Below are 17,492 nucleotides of genomic sequence, written 5' to 3' on the forward strand. Positions count from 1 at the left end.
AGGGTTCCAGTATTTTAGGTGTTGTCTTGGCTATTCTTGAGTGAGTTAATGATTTCATGAATGAATCCTTCGTTTTGGTGTGATTAAATGCTTGTTATGCCTGGTTGATTGGATATGCATGACTGTTACAGTGAAGAACAGAGACCTGTAAATCTCGCCCAAGCGAGTCAATCTCGCCTAGGCGAGATGAAACAGGGAGCTCGCCTAAGTTTTTTGCGCGAAACGTCGCCCGGGCGGCTCGCTCAACTTTTGAGCGAGCAGGCAACTCGCCCAAGCGAGAGGGATCTCGCTTAAGCGAGATCCCGTGTTGCCCATGCCCTTGTTTTTGGCGCTCTCGCCTAGGCGAGGGGGAGGCTCGCCTGAGCGAGCACGTCTCGCCTGAGCGAGACCCCTCAGCCTGAGCGAGATGCTGGGCGAGACTGTGCTATATTTTGGACGTTTGATGTTTCCCGAGTGATCTGTCTTGATTGGGTATGATTGTGTGATGATGGACACGTATATAATGGAGTACGAAACATATTTTTGGCATGATTCATGAATTGTGGATGAATGGGTTGGTATGAGACTTAACATGTGAAATGAATGTGTGGTTTGAAACTAAAGGAACATGGTATAAACATGAAACTAGACCCCAGACTCATCGGGGAGGTGATGATCAGAGGTATGGATTTTGAGAGGTGATTGATATGAGGATTGAACTTCAAGGGTTGAGATGGAATTGAAAAATATAATTTAATATTCGCTTATTGCTGATTTATGAATGTTGGTCCGTGTCAGCGTGTAATTCCTTAGGGTCGCTAGGTGAGACCTCCGGGGTTGCGTTTCAGTGGTCGGGACGTAATTCCATGGCCCCTGCTAGTGGGTGCCCCATCTGTATAACTAGGTAAGGATTCAAGGTAAGGTTGCATCCTGACGCTCCGAGGAGCCAGTTAGTCTCACTTAGAGCGGACTGACTCTTGTGGTGGGAGTAGCAGGAGGCCTGAAACTCATTAAGGGCTAACCTTGTGGTGGGAGAGATTTTGATTCATCATAACACTTGTATTACAAAGCTCAGGGATCGAGCAGCTCAGGTTCGAGCAGAGGTATCCACACAAGTGCAAGCATCCGCTGAATCCGACCGAGTTATACGTATCCGGATGAGTTGAGTCGAGTCGTAGTGTATTGAATGAAGAGTCATAACATGTTTGGTTGCTATGTGGATGAGATGATGAAAATATCTTTGATTGCATGTTGAATATGTTGATTGGCTCTAGCTTACCCGTTTTGTTGTAATGTTGTGATGTATGTGGCTGTTCTTTCTTGCGATGATCATCAACTTGGTTGATGGGAGCAGATGGGCGAGGTTCACGTGGCCAGCAAGGGAACAATGATCCAACAACTTAGCCACCTGGGCTAGATCTCGCGCTTCTTTCTTTCATGATTTCTTTAGGGCTATGGCCCCTGTATTCGTGGTTGTCGGATTGTAATCTTTTAGTTAAACAGCTATCCCACCTTCATCGGCATCGTGGTATGCCTAGTTTTATAGGGGTGATATTAAGGACCCCAGGACCGCGTTGTTATGCTTTTATCACATGACGTTTCCTTTAATTTTACGTATTAAATTAAATGGGACGTTACATTTATGGTATCAGAGCAGTTCGTCCTTAGGATGACCTGAGGTTGTGGGTTTATCGTGCTTTGCGGGCGTAAGTAGTCATGTCTAGTCGAGTTTGTCAATGAAACCAAAAGTTTAGGAACAGAAGACGCCTTGATAGAGTAATGAGGGTGCACACTCATGACTAGATTAAAGGTTGTTTTCCTTTCTTAATTCTGATGGTTCGGGAAATAGGGGCGACAGACAAAAAGGGGTTCGTTGTCAGTAAGTGATAGATTGTTGCTGGGTATGGTCTAGTTTGTCTTGCTGCGCCTCTGTGCTTTGTGTCTAGTATTTACAGAGATAAGGGAATTGAGATTTAACGTCTTGGACTAATAAGCTGGAGAATATGCTAGAGTTCCCAAAATAAAGATACTACAAGTTTTCTAAAGAGAGTGAATCAAAAGGGTAATAACATTAAGGAGTATCAGTGCATGCAAGTGCCACGTCGTTTGAGGAAATCAAGCTGGTTCTACACCCCGACGATGGTGGGGTTCCGAATTATGAAAATGCATACGGTGTTAGATGGAGTGTCATTGAATATAGTCACATGGTCACATCTAGTGCTTCTTGGAGTGGTGTAAGAGGAACAATTGGCAAATCTGAGGTTGCTAAAAGTGGAGGAATTGCTTAGCGACAAGAAGGGTAAGAGAGGAGGAGATTGAGAAGTGCAAAAGATGGCAAACCTCTAATGAGAGGCTGGGATGGATGAGGGTTACTGGTCAGCCAGGAAAGATGACGTTCCAAAGTAAGGGAAGGAACAATTGATGGATAGGGAGGAAGTGGCATAAGGGATTCATACCAGGATTAATAGTCAGCAGGTAGTGAGGGGTATTTCCAAATTTGTGAGTGGGATGCTTCAAGGGGAAAGTAGTTCCCATGAGTAGGACATCTGACCTTGGGTATAAAGTGAAAGGTTTCACGTACTAGAAGAAAGGGCAAGCCTTTAAAGGATTATTCTCGTATGGAAGGACAACCCAACTGATGTCATAACACAATGACAAGGGAAATGAAAAGAGAAGTTTTGAGTGGTTGACACGATGTCTACGATAATTGATGCTAAAGAGGTTAGCACGAAAGAATCTCATACAGAGATGCACCTTAAGGAGAGATGTTTGGACTAAGGACCAATCTTCTTGAGGTCGTGTACTTTTTGATGTCGTCGGTATGGTAAAGGAGTCATGGTTGTCTTTAAGAGAGGACTTAGGTGGAGACGATGGTTTTGCTAAAATTGCGACCAAGTGGAGACCCGCTCGAGGATATGGTGCCTTCGGGATGATCAAAGTATTTAAATTTAAATCCGATCTGAATTATGCGGTGTTGGGACGTAGTCTCAAGGGTGAATCAGTTGTTTTCTCAATCTCATCCTGATGAGCTGGACAACCCACGAGGTAGTGTTCTTGGATTAAAAAGAGATGATTCAATGGTGGCGTGTGAGGTATGGACCAAGCTAAATAGTGGAGACAAAGCTTCACGTGAATCAAAGACATCTGACGAGGGAAAGTCGATGATAGACGAAGAGGATCTCAGTGGAAAAGGAGTTATGGACGTACTGTGGGACAAGTACCAGAGTTTTGACCTTGGTGTGATAAAATTCCCCTTTGCATTGGTGCCTGAAGAGGAAACTTGAGACAATAGTCCCTAATGGAATGGTTTCTACAGCGAGTCTGAAATAAACACGGAGGTAGAGGAGATGTCGGAGGAGTAGTGGCTTATGCTGAGTACGACCACAATGATGACAGCAGATTTGGTGAACATCAAAGGAAAGGTAGTGGTGGAATAGATTGTTCAAGGAAAAACGTTAGATAAGGGAGGATTGACTTTTCGGACCTATGGTCGTATAGAGAGGAAAACATGATGGAGGTAAGGCAATCTCAAACATGTTAGCTGTGTCTTCAAGGTTTAACGGCGAGTATCCAAGTGCGAACAGAGTCTTTAAAATGTGCAAGAAAGGGGTATTGACAAAGGATGAAGTGCCTAATAGGACGCATAGTTAGGAAGGGTGGATGCAATGTTGCGAAAATGAGACGCTAAGACTATAAAGAGGTAAGTCCAAATGATTTTACAAGTTGCATAGAAGTTTTGGAAGAAGGTTTCTCGGTGATGATTGATTCCTTGTCACGGTAGACATGAAAGGGGCATCATTTTGAGTAAATAAATGAGTGGCTTTTTGTGGTGATCAGAGTAGCGCAGCGGGATGATGGCAAGTGATACTTATGAGGGGTAAAAGGTGTGTGGAAAGAACTATCTTACTTGTGAACAACAAAGGTGTCGTTCTTATGAGTATTAGTTAAGGATGTTCAGTTACCAGTTAAAGTTAGAATTATGAAGTTGCTCAAAGAGAATTGTGCAAGAGAAGTAGGGGATGGTTTGAGTTATGATCTTAAGTTAGGGTGCCAACTTGGAGGTGAGGAAGTGAGAGTAGGTGTTTGGTCAGAGAAGGGAATTGAGGATCCTTGATTTGACGAAGTAAGAGTGAGAGTTGGTAGAGAACCATAAGTGTTTGGGTTGGGAAGAGAATGTGTGAGGGGATTTCATTAGTCTCGTCATCTTATTAGCACTAGTGAACCTCTCAACAAGGTTGAGAAAAACCAAATCGGAATATCTTAGTTTGAGGTGTATCGTGAAGTTGCGTGGTACGAACCAGACTAGAAATTTGAAGTCAATAAAAGTTATGGTCCTGAGGTTTTGTGGAATGTTGCCTATAAGTTAGGGGGGGATTAAAGATGAAAATAGGATGCCGATGCGATATGGTGAAGAAAGCAGTTGAAGGTTTAAATGAGAAGAAGATGTAGGAGTTTCAATATACATAAAAGTGGTCAAAAGTGTTGATGGTGTGACAGTAGGCCAACACTCAAGAGTGATCAAGTCAGTGGAGTGATGCATAAAGGAGTGAACAAGGTGATGTGAAGTGATACGAGCGTGCCTTGGTTGGAGACTTAAGGTCATCTGAGAAGTTGATAAAAACCTACAAGAGGTAGCAGAGAACGCATAGAAAGAGAGTCAATATGTTAGATACAAGTTAGAGGGGCATGCATGGAGGAGCATTCGGATTTTTAAGGTTGGAGGATTTGGAGTGCTTCGAGTAGTGACTAATTTAATTTGCATAGTTGGACGCATGTCGCTTAGCACAGAGGCAAAGTTTCCAATGACTATAGGTGTGGGAGTCGTTGTATATGTCGTGTTTGAGTAGTGGTTTCCAGAGGAGATAAGGAGAACATAGCTCCTTCCTATCTCATCGATGAATTTTCGAGGACGAAAATTTTCTTGTTGGGGAGAATGTAAGGCCCCATTTTTCCTGCCCCAAAAGTTAGTGGGCTGCCCTACAGTATTGGGCCTAAAGACCGGCCCATAGTATATAAGCCTTAGGTCTGCCCTAAACCTAGGGTACCCTACATTTTCAGGGATCTTGCCTTGCCTTGAACCCAGCAGCCGCCACCCCTCTGCTAGGATTCCGATTCTTCGTCTCGAACCAGTCCATCCCAAGAGCTCGTCTAGTGATTTCTGCTCCACGTAAGTAACTCTAACCTACTGTACTTACCTTATGAGGTTTACATTCGTTTTCCACCGATTAAAGTACGAAAATAATCGTGTCCTCCGCTGTTTTCGCCAGTTTTGCAAGTCCGCCTTCCAAGTTACTGTGCTCCGAGGTCCCGTGTCGAGGTTCTGTTAACCCTTTTCCAGGTACGGGAAGTTAGGGTTCCAGTATTTTAGGTGTTGTCTTGGCTATTCTTGAGTGAGTTAATGATTTCATGAATGAATCCTTCGTTTTGGTGTGATTAAATGCTTGTTATGCCTGGTTGATTGGATATGCATGACTGTTACAGTGAAGAACAGAGACCTGTAAATCTCGCCCAAGCGAGTCAATCTCGCCTAGGCGAGATGAAACAGGGAGCTCGCCTAAGTTTTTTGCGCGAAACGTCGCCCGGGCGGCTCGCTCAACTTTTGAGCGAGCAGGCAACTCGCCCAAGCGAGAGGGATCTCGCTTAAGCGAGATCCCGTGTTGCCCATGCCCTTGTTTTTGGCGCTCTCGCCTAGGCGAGGGGGAGGCTCGCCTGAGCGAGCACGTCTCGCCTGAGCGAGACCCCTCAGCCTGAGCGAGATGCTGGGCGAGACTGTGCTATATTTTGGACGTTTGATGTTTCCCGAGTGATCTGTCTTGATTGGGTATGATTGTGTGATGATGGACACGTATATAATGGAGTACGAAACATATTTTTGGCATGATTCATGAATTGTGGATGAATGGGTTGGTATGAGACTTAACATGTGAAATGAATGTGTGGTTTGAAACTAAAGGAACATGGTATAAACATGAAACTAGACCCCAGACTCATCGGGGAGGTGATGATCAGAGGTATGGATTTTGAGAGGTGATTGATATGAGGATTGAACTTCAAGGGTTGAGATGGAATTGAAAAATATAATTTAATATTCGCTTATTGCTGATTTATGAATGTTGGTCCGTGTCAGCGTGTAATTCCTTAGGGTCTCTAGGTGAGACCTCCGGGGTTGCGTTTCAGTGGTCGGGACGTAATTCCATGGCCCCTGCTAGTGGGTGTCCATGGTGGTGCCCCATCTGTATAACTAGGTAAGGATTCAAGGTAAGGTTGCATCCTGACGCTCCGAGGAGCCAGTTAGTCTCACTTAGAGCGGACTGACTCTTGTGGTGGGAGTAGCAGGAGGCCTGAAACTCATTAAGGGCTAACCTTGTGGTGGGAGAGATTTTGATTCATCATAACACTTGTATTACAAAGCTCAGGGATCGAGCAGCTCAGGTTCGAGCAGAGGTATCCACACAAGTGCAAGCATCCGCTGAATCCGACCGAGTTATACGTATCCGGATGAGTCGAGTCGTAGTGTATTGAATGAAGAGTCATAACATGTTTGGTTGCTATGTGGATGAGATGATGAAAATATATTTGATTGCATGTTGAATATGTTGATTGGCTCTAGCTTACCCGTTTTGTTGTAATGTTGTGATGTATGTGGCTGTTCTTTCTTGCGATGATCATCAACTTGGTTGATGGGAGCAGATGGGCGAGGTTCACGTGGCCAGCAAGGGAACGATGATCCAACAGCTTAGTCACCTGGGCTAGATCTCGCGCTTCTTTCTTTCATGTTTTCTTTAGGGCTATGGCCCCTGTATTCGTGGTTGTCGGATTGTAATCTTTTAGTTAAACAACTATCCCACCTTCATTGGCATCGTGGTATGCCTAGTTTTGTAGGAGTGATATTAAGGACCCCAGGACCGCGTTGTTATGCTTTTATCACGTGACGTTTTCTTTAATTTTACGTATTAAATTAAATGGGACGTTACAGTATACTCTCTTTTCCTGGTTTATTCTATTATTTATTTTTTACACTGAGAAAATAGAGTTGACAAAAATAAAAGTATTCAACATATAATCTGATTTACTGAATTATTGCTTTTAGTTATTTCTACATCCAAACGTACATATTAAAATGGGCCCGGGTATTAGGATTCCAAACAATGATCCATTATGAAAAAACTCAAAAGCAGACACAGACACGGGTTTGGGCATGTGCATGTTGGACGTTAGTGCATACCGTCTCTATACCATGTATTTTACACGTGTCCCACGTTTCAATACTGTCATTTTCTGATTCCAAACCGACCACACCAATCAAATAGTTTATGTTAAACTCTTCCTTCCATAATTACAACTTTAATTTACTTTTTCTAGATTTAACTTTCCTATAAATAAAAGTACACCTCAAAAAGTATTTATTTATAATAATCAATTTAAGGAAACAATAATTAGAGCTGTAATAGAACAAATGTTAAATATGCTTTTGAAACTATTTTATTTATATTTTTATTCAATTAAACATCTTTATAAAATTATTTTTTTAATCGCATAAAACATCTAATTAATTTTAACTTCTCGCTTCTCTTTCTGTTTGTTCTTATTGTGTTGCTTCATCCCTGCCCTGACGATGAATAGAATAATTGGTGGGATGAAGGGCCATTATTAGTCCTCTGTATTTCCTCTGAAAGTCTTCGGAATCCTGAAAGGACACATATGATCCAACCCCACTATAAGAAACCACTATAAATATCGATATTGCTAATGTTATTTTTTTAATGAATTTTATCAGAAAATAATATATACATGATAACATCCGATTAAAAAGTTATCCTTCAAATAATGGAGGAAAATATAATTCTAAGAATATCTATAAAATGATGTATAACTTTATAAGAAAAATTGGGTGAGCCTTATCTGAAAGTGTTGACCGGCCACGCGTGGTGAGTCTCTCACTATAAATAACATTTGCTTTAAACATGATTTCACAAAAAACACAAACAAACCTCATAGGGATAGAGAGAGAAAGAACCAACAACCAACAATGTCTGATATCGCCATGTTGGTAGCGGAGGAATACGAGAGGAGAACAAAATGTTTGAAGAAAGGAGAAGAAGCTTTCCCAGCCACCAAATTTCACACCCTTTCTTTTTCTTCTTCTTTCTCATCGTCGTTTCCGGAGGACAAAATTGAGGTTCAGAAGCAGGAATTTATGAAACGGCTTTGGGAACCTAAAACCCAAATCGCCATTGCTGCTTCTAACAGTTTCTTCTCTGCTTGAATTCCAAGTTGGTCATTTCTGCTTTTGTAATCTTCCTTTTTCTTTGTGTTGCTGTGCATAATTGTATATTGTATGGAATTAAAGGGAATTGTTCTTCCCGCTTTAAAATCCCCGCTCATCCTTTTTCTTTTTTTTACTTGCTGTTTCATGTATCAACAAAATGTGAAACAAATCTGTAAACTAAAATTACTTCATTTCTGATTATAAATTATATTTTAAATCTTCTGTAAGGTAACTTATCGGTAAACTAATTTTAATTTACGAAAAGAATTATTTCATTTTTACGTGTTTTCTAAAATACATTTGTGAAAACATTTTTCCGAACGATATGCTCGTTTTCGTTTAATTAACTGTTTAGCTTATGAGTAAAAGCAAATAATAAGATAGGTTGATTTAGAGAAGAAATATGAAATCAATATATTCGTGTATTCAAATTAATTTATAGAATTTCCTTTAAAATATTAAAGAAAACTTGTGCATAATGTAATTTTAGTTTATAAAAATTTACTCCAATTTTTTATATTAATTTTCATTATTAAAATATGCTTATAGAAAAAGGCATATGAACAGATGCACGTCACTTTTTTAAGGAAATAATAAGTGTAGATGATGATAACAATGGCTTTTTTTTTTGTACCACTTTTTATTTTGTATCTATTTGCTTCAATAAAACTTTTTCTACCACCATTTATTGTGAAGAATTTTAATCTCCTTTAGTAATTTATTGCTTCACACACTTCCATGGCATTGTACAAAATAACACTTTATTTTTTCTTGTTGTCGCAAAGGAATCACATTTTAGTCAACAATATTTTACAAGATTTGTAGGATATGAACTTAGCATTATAAAAGGTACAAATAGCTAAGCCTTAGCTTTGATCTCCAGATTCTCAGTGGGCCTTCCTGTTTTAAAATTGTTTCTTCTTGCACCTCCATACACATAAATTTCCATTTTAATTTTTTCTGAATTATTTAATTGAAAGTATAAAAAAAACCTTTCAAATTATATACAATTCAAAAAAAGGTTAAAATTTAAATTTTCTTATTTAGGTTTCATCAAGAAATATATATATATATATATATATATATATATATATAACTATCTAAATTTCTTGGGCTAGGTCCAGTAGTTTTTTAATTGACGTGCTACCTTTGCGAAGCTATTTTTTATTTGGGCTTTTCGGCCCATTTAATAATGATATGAAGACCAACAAAAATCTTTTTTATTTATTGAGCCCTAACGGATAGGCCTATTTTGGAAAACGTAACTTATGTAGTATTAAGATTTGAGTATTATTTAGGCGCATTCAATTAAATTTTGAACGGGAAATAGATTCATGAATCTCAAATCTAATTAAATCTGTTACAAATTAACTGCATAATAAATATATATTAAAAATATTATTTATCTAACGTATTAATTATGTATCTATTATAAATAGTCTTTACCATATAATTATTAAAAAAACAAGCAAAATATTTATTTAGAAGTGTTTCGGTAAATGATTTTTTAAAATTACTTAACCTTCCGTTCCTATCTAACACAACCAAATTACAAATTAAGTTCGGCTGTTAAACAAATAAAAAATAAATAAAGATAAACCCAATCTAACTTATCCAAATTAAATTTGATTGAGTTGAGGAAAAAATTATATTAAACTCACCTTAACTTGAGCCACTTTCACGCTTAGAATGTGCCTCTAACATTATAAAAAAGAATTTTTTCAACAGTCATATGGTAACATATATGCATTTTAGTGTAAATTGATTATTTGCAAAATATGACTAAATTATAATAGATTTTTATTATTATTTACTTATATAGATATAATTTTTAAAAAATTGTTTAATTTAAAAGTAAAATATGATTTTTGCATTTTACAGTATAAAAATCAAATAACTTTTGGATTGTGTAATTCAGAAATTAAAAATACACAATTCAGAAGTCAAAAATAACTTCCACTTACACGACTGTGAAGATGTAAAAAGTGAAAAATGTTAGTTTGACTGTGTATTTGCATTGAAAATTCATTTTATGTTTTTTTATGGGCATAATAATCACTGACGTTGTAAAATATAAAAGATAATGGATTATGTTGTTTAAAATCTGATTTTCACATATTTTAAAAATAATTAATTATTTTAGATAATAATTGATTATGCTACTAAATATGTTAAAAAACCCTTAATTAGTAAATAATCTGATTATGTTGATTCCAAATTTCTTTTTAGTAGAACACCTTTTTCAATATTTTCAAAAGAATTCAATGGCTTTCTAAAGAAATTATTTTGGAGCATTACACATTATATCTTGTTCGAAAAATAGTTGCTTAAGATTCATCAAAACTCATGATCATGCTATAGTTTTCGCTCTAAATCAATCACGGTACAAGTGATACATTTCTTTTATTTTATTTTTGAATTCAAATTTTGTGCACCAGTTAGTGAAGACAATTGAGTGTTTCATTTGTAAATTTTCTTGAAAAATGTTTCAAGAGGATTGTTTATATATCTTGTTTTAGTTACAAAGACGTTTCTTGTAATCGGATAATTTAAGATTATATTAAAAAATTTTGCTTCACAAGTTAGTTATGTAGATTTAAGAAAAAAAACGATCTAGTCTAAAATAATTCGTCCGTTCTTGACTTTTGGTTTTGCTTATTATCATCGTTGTTTTTTATGCTCATTAACCATTATATTGGAATTCTTCTACTATTTTTCTTTGAATTTCTCAAATAATAATTTTCAATCAATTCACCCTTTTTCTTAGTTGTGTTTTTATCCCTTATAATTTGTACCAAAGTGAAGGGATTTCAGTAAAAATATGATTAATTTGATATATAGAAAAAATATAATAATATTTTTTTTAAATAACCAAAATATATATTTCATATTATATTAAATTAAAAAAAAAAAAACTTACTTCTTTCGTTTAACACGAGTGTATATAGTCAATTATAGTTTAACTACCATAACTTGATCAAGAGTTATGACCTAAATTTCTAAATAAGTATGTGTACTTACTCAACTTATATTTATGATATTATTATTGTTTATAACCACTTTTATTCGTATACCCACTCAAAAACTTTTTATTTACTTAACCATCAAAATCTTTATAAGTGAAGAAACACATCATCAATATTGTCAGCTCTCACAGATTGTTTGACCAAATTTAGTAAGAATAAGATAAAATTTCGAAACATATATCTTTAAAAAGAATTAATTGTGTAACATTTTTTAACGAATTTGAATAAAATTTAAAAGAACATTTAAAACAAAAACAAAAAGAACGTAAATTTTGTTATTTCTTCCGATGTTTCCGCTTGAGAGAAGAAATAAAATCATATGATTGGAAAAAAGATAAACTTTCCATCCTTATCACTCAAAATCACTCAATTTATAGAAGTAAAGAAAACCACTTTGACATCAGTGGATATAAACACAGGCTAAACGAGGGTGAACAACCTAAAACACATGTTTTGAACATGTTTTTGTGTAATTTTCCTTTAATTAACATTGTAAAAATTTGCGTTTGAAATACGTGGTGATTAGTTGGTGGAGTAGAAATAGTGTTGCAGGTTTTGTAATCAATTATTCACCCACAGTAGTAAATTGTCACATCGATTGGTTGTCCTACCATTTCAACCACTGCCAATATATCATACTAATAAAATCCACTTACTTTACTTTAATTTATTATATGTTTAGTAGGATAGAAAAAGAATAAATGTTTTCAAATTGACATCAATAAAAACTGGAATCAAAGATAACACCACTACCATTATATCGTTTTTTTTTTCAATTATAATTACCACTTTAAAAATATTCTAGTTTATAATATATCAATGTATTAGGATTCAACATTTTTTATTAGACTAAAAGTTATAAATATTAATTAGAGTACAATTTTTTTACTTAACAAAAATTCAAACGTAATAATCCAATTATAACCGAAACATTCGATCCACTTAACCTCTGTCACAACGATTAATACCACATACAATACAATTTATACAATTTTAGTCTGTTTTAGTTTACGTCACAATTTTCTCATTGGTCCGATTCATTTTATTGAATGTTGGTGTCGGCTTATTGGATTAGGTCCACGTTGCTGTTTTATATTCAATGATTATTCTTTGCCTTGTATACACTTTTTTTTGAAGATAGAAGAGTTCAACTCCATAATATTTTTAAGAGGAAAATGAGAAAAATGTAATTATTTATTGTAATTATAGACAATATTTGTAACTCATTTTAGAAAAATAACAACATTTTATAATTAATAATAAAATATTTATATCACTTGTTAAGAGTAAACCTTGGTTTTTACATAAAATTGTAAAAATGTGTTGAAATTATTTAGACGTGAAAGTGAGAGAGTGTTGTTAGAAACTTAGCAGGCAATTGTCCCACCAAGTTAGAACAATTTCAACACAATTTGATTTGATGCATCTCTGTGTCCTATGATGTTGAAATTGTTCATCTACCTCTCAACTGCATTCAATAATTAATGCCACGTCTATTCTTCTACACAACACATCACACCTATGCCAACTTTTATTTCTAATAAACAAAGAATGAGATCATTTTTTTAAATTGTTTTAAAAAGTTAAATTAGCTTATATCTCATCTCATCTGTGAATAAAAGCATACTAATTTTTTAAAATTCTTTTAATTTATTCATAAATTAGTTTTACTTTTTGAAAAAACGCATTTATTTTATTTTCTGTTTGTGAGTATTTATTAACAAGTTCATCCTATCATATCAACAGTTAATTAAGTTGGTAGAGAAAAGAAAGACTAATAATTTCCATCAACACTGACCTGTTAGGTGTACTTTGAGTAGTTTTTTTTCTTTTTTACATTTGTTTAGCTTTTTTTATTGTATTTATGTGATTAAATTATTTTATGTATTATTTATCTTGTGGTACATTATTGGAATTATTGGAGTTACGAGTTGATTTAGAGATACAATTAAAAAGGAAAAGTTAAATTTCTTTCCTAATATTTAAGAGTTATGAAATTTGTTTGTAGGGTTTTGGAAGGGTTCATTTTCACATTAACAAAATATTAATAACTGAACATACATTATTTATTTTGAGAAAATGTTTATGTTTTTTAATTCAAAATAATTATTAGGCACAACTAGCGAATACACAGGCGTTGTCGTGCATGTGTATTCGCATTTTTTAATTTTCAAAAAATTTAAGATCAATAATAAATATATAATTTTTAAAATAGTTGTTAAATATAAAATTAAAGAAAAATAAGATATGTAAAAAGAAAATTTAAATAATAATTTAAGACAAAAGAAATTTGTAAAAAATGATTAAAAGTAAATTATTTATAAAATAATTAATTTTTAAAATAACTAAAGATAAAACTGGTATTATGAAACGTGGAAAAAAAAAGAAATCATCTTTGTTGTTATAGATATAGATTAATACATGTAAAAAATATCTAGAATATTTATTAAACCTAATTACTCATTACTCTAAAAGAGGCAATGATTCATCGATATATACGTGGTTTGGGATGACAATCCATTGGTGGCCAAACATTAGCTTTATGATTACAATTTCAGCCACTAACTTCTTTAAAGTCAGAAGATAAAAGGCATAATGATTTAATTTAGTTTATTTTTCTCAATGCTATGTTAATAATTTATTTTCTTTTTCTAAAGCACGAAATTTATATCAGTAATTATTTTTTAGTACAGAGATTTTTTTTGTATTCCCTCTCAATTTAATTACTTTATGCCAAAATTTATTTTCTCTCTCAAAGTCAAGTCGTTTATATTTTCAAATTTATTCATTTTAATTTTCTTTCCCTCTTAAAAATCCAAAAAATTTGCTTCTAGAAGTGGAACCATAAGCTTATTGAATAAGCAATTTATGAGAATACTAATAAAGGTCCTTGTAGATTATGAATAGATAGCCATAACCAGAAAATTAAAGCATGAATGTCTTCTCCACTACTTCATTTGACCATCCAATTATAAGTGGTAAAGAACTTGCCTTTCCTCCACCACAATCTCTGGATCTTATGTTTCGGTGCCAAAATTCATCCACTCACAGACAAATTTCATAACAATTTCTAGATCAACAAATTATAAACCTTAAACTTTATTTTTTTTTTTGTCGAACAAACGTATCCTTGTTATGAAGGAAGCAGAAGAGTGAAGAGAAACAGAAGAAAGGTACAATCGGTGTTCTAATATTCATGTTCCATAAAACAGGGTTTACATCAGTAACAATATTGTTCTGAGGAAGAAGAATAACAAATTTGGATCTCTAAAAATGAGTTAGTTGAGGAGAAATCTGGGTAAAATTTTCAGAAATATCTGTGCAGAGTGTTGCCACGACGAAATGCTGATAAAAAATAGGGAAGGTTGTCTTCATGATTCCCGTCAAAACCTGCCTCTGTTTGATTCTGATGCTGACGGTGCTTGAACACAAGATCTTCCGGCACCACTTGTTTCCGACAAAGAGGACACGTGGCCCAATACTGTTGCAACCACTTGTCCAAACAATCCCTGTGAAACATGTGACGGCATTGCAGCTTTCTCACCTTCTCCCCTTCCTCCAATTCGCACAGGCATACCCTGCACTCTGCACCACCCTGTTCCGCCTTCAACAACCCTTTGGTGTAGCAGATCGTGGGGTTCTTCTTCTCGATCAATTTCAGGTACTGCTGGGTGCTGATTGCGCGTGACGATGATTTTACTTTCTGAATCAGAATGATGAGTTCTATTATGAGGGATGCTAATAGGATTATAATTTCGGCGCACAACTTGTGAAAGAGCTTTGAGAGAGGTGTCATGCTTCCTGCTAAATGCACTCAGCGATTCTTTAATGCACAAATCCTGTTCTTTTTTTCCCTTTTATATGTAACAGCAACTTCTTTTTGTCTTCACTGCAACCACAATGTTATTTCGTTGAGTTTAAGAAGTATTTACACAGATGTGTCTTTTTGTATTGCTGAAGAATATAACGTGATGAAATGTAGAAAAATAGTAATATAAATTTGATATCAGGATACCGTAAAACTAAAACATGGTAATTTGATTGTGAACGAGGAAAAAAAAATTATAAAATGACGGAGGAGAAAATGTTATTAAAATGCAAATATAGAATTATAAAATTATTGGAATGACTAGGAATAAAAACGGTACGCTGTTTGAGGAAAACAAGAATTGGAAATTGGAATGTGTAGGTGGTCAAATTAAGTGACAAAATTATATCAATATAGTAAGAACTACGACATTGTAATATAAATATTGGAAGAAAAAGACTTGTTGGGTGGCATTTTTGTCCAATAAAATATCTCAATTTTCTGAGTAGAAAACAAAATACGCAAAACACGTCTTCAGCAGCCAAAAACGTCATTAAAAAAAAATTAAATATATTTTTTTCCCTCAACTTATATAAAAAATTAAAATTAGTCTCTTTTTAAAAAAAATTTAAACTAATTTAATTTTTCAATCATGTAAATATATGAATTTAGTTATTTTAATTAAATTTGATTAAGTGTATTTGATGTTTTAAACATATTTCATTACAGTAGTTTAGTTTGTTTATACTGTTTGACACATTTATTTTAATGTTATCTGAAAAATATGTTTGAAATGTCAAATAAATTTAAAAAATATAATTTAAAAAACTTAAAAATAAGAAATTAATTTAATTCAAAATTTTTGAAAAAAAAAACTTATTTTAAATTTTACTAAAAGTTTTGAAAAATTAAAAATATATTTAAACCTTAAAAAAAAAAAAAAAAAAAAAAAAACCGAAAGGAGAAGAATGCTTACACGGAACATGTTGGGAGGATAAGATGCATCCATTCTTGATCCTTGCTTGGAGTCTTGGGGCTGCCAAAAACAAATAATCACATCAATCTATAATAAGGCTATTTAATTTTATATTTTGTATTTTTTAGAAAATTGGACTTAGTCAGAAGCACATGATACAATTGGTGGCAAGTGGCGCTAGTCAACAACTAATGTATAGAGAGTGAAAGAATGTTTTTTCTACATACTTTCAATATTTGTAATTAATTTAAATATGTTTCATATTTTTTTCGTGTTGTTTGACGTTTAATTTCTATAAGAAGTGTAGATACGTACGTCTCCATAACATAAAATAATTGCTCAACTGTTAAATTTTTACGCATTTTTAATGTAAACCACACCACATGTTGACTTTTTCTACTAATTTAATTTATTCGTAAATTAACAAGAACCGTTAATTTGCTGCAAGAAAAGAAAAAAATACAGTTACCAAACATAAGTGATATTATTACAGGCTAGACATTGTCGAAATTGAAAGCCTTCACACACGTGTAAAAATATTTTGTGATAATTAAATTATCATTTTTTTATGTAGTTCATGTTTACATTTTAAAGTAAGTATAAGAAAACTATATATTAATTTGATATTTGTAAGCATATATAGATTTTGCACCTTTTGTTTAAAGGTTAGAACATCCCTAAAATTAATTATTTTTATTTTTTATTGATAAAAAAAAAAACACGCCTCATCTATCCAAAATGAGTGGACGTTATTCTTATTTATACATGTTATAGTTTTTTATTATATCGCCTTTATCGTATTTGTTTACCTTTCACATTCCTTTTATTTCAAAGTTGAAGAGTATACACATGATATTTGTAAAACATTTTTTTTAAAATAATTTTTTTATTATTGATTAAAATTTATTAATGAGATTAATTAAATAATGAATAGGATACATATATCTCATTTTTTTCAGTAAATTTTTAATTAATAATACAAAATACATTAAAAAGAGTGAATTTTTTTTATATATGTTACTAATATTTCGATAAAATAAATTATTTTAACTTATGAATTGATCTAAAGTTGCTAGAGAAACTTATTTAAACATCCCTTTAATATCAATAGGAATGAAAAATGTATTAAAATAAAAAATTTAATAACAAATAATATAAAATTCCTCTCTACTTACAAGAATTCACGTGGAAATCAAAAGTAAAATATAACATGATAAAACATTTTAATATATTCAATCCAAGAATAAAAACTACGAGTTATACCAAAGAATTAGAAATACGATAAAATAAATTGTACAAGAAATCTTCAACAAATTCACCGTGCAAAATTAGTTAAAACAAACCAATTAACAATCCTTATTAATAAAACCATTTTTCTTTGAAAAGTTAATATTACTAATAACATTTATCTCTTTACATGTAAAGCTGTCAAAA

The 17,492-nt window shown here is 33.6% G+C and overlaps 1 protein-coding gene and 1 long non-coding RNA gene across 2 annotated transcripts; one reads left to right on the forward strand and one right to left on the reverse strand.

Moving 5' to 3' along the window:
- Positions 1-4,942: 4,942 nt before the first annotated feature.
- Positions 4,943-6,932, forward strand: LOC114181261. Its single transcript, XR_003603777.1, has 3 exons — positions 4,943-5,146; positions 5,247-5,317; positions 6,670-6,932. It is a non-coding gene; the product is annotated as an uncharacterized LOC114181261 (long non-coding RNA).
- A 7,417-nt stretch (positions 6,933-14,349) lies between these two features.
- On the reverse strand, positions 14,350-15,223 carry LOC114180432 (probable E3 ubiquitin-protein ligase XERICO). The gene has a single exon (XM_028066753.1). The coding sequence runs from the start codon at positions 15,068-15,070 to the stop codon at positions 14,582-14,584; it is 489 nt and encodes a 162-aa protein (XP_027922554.1). The 5' UTR covers positions 15,071-15,223; the 3' UTR covers positions 14,350-14,581.
- Between the last annotated feature and the right edge of the window lie 2,269 nt (positions 15,224-17,492).

The sequence above is a fragment of the Vigna unguiculata genome, chromosome 1 (assembly GCF_004118075.2).
Source record: "Vigna unguiculata cultivar IT97K-499-35 chromosome 1, ASM411807v1, whole genome shotgun sequence".
Classification (NCBI taxonomy): Eukaryota; Viridiplantae; Streptophyta; class Magnoliopsida; order Fabales; family Fabaceae; genus Vigna; species Vigna unguiculata.

Coding starts and splice junctions, on each gene's coding strand:
- LOC114180432 (XM_028066753.1), bottom strand. CDS start 15,070: ATGACACCTCTCTCAAAGCTCTTTCACAAGTTGTGCGCCGAAATTATA.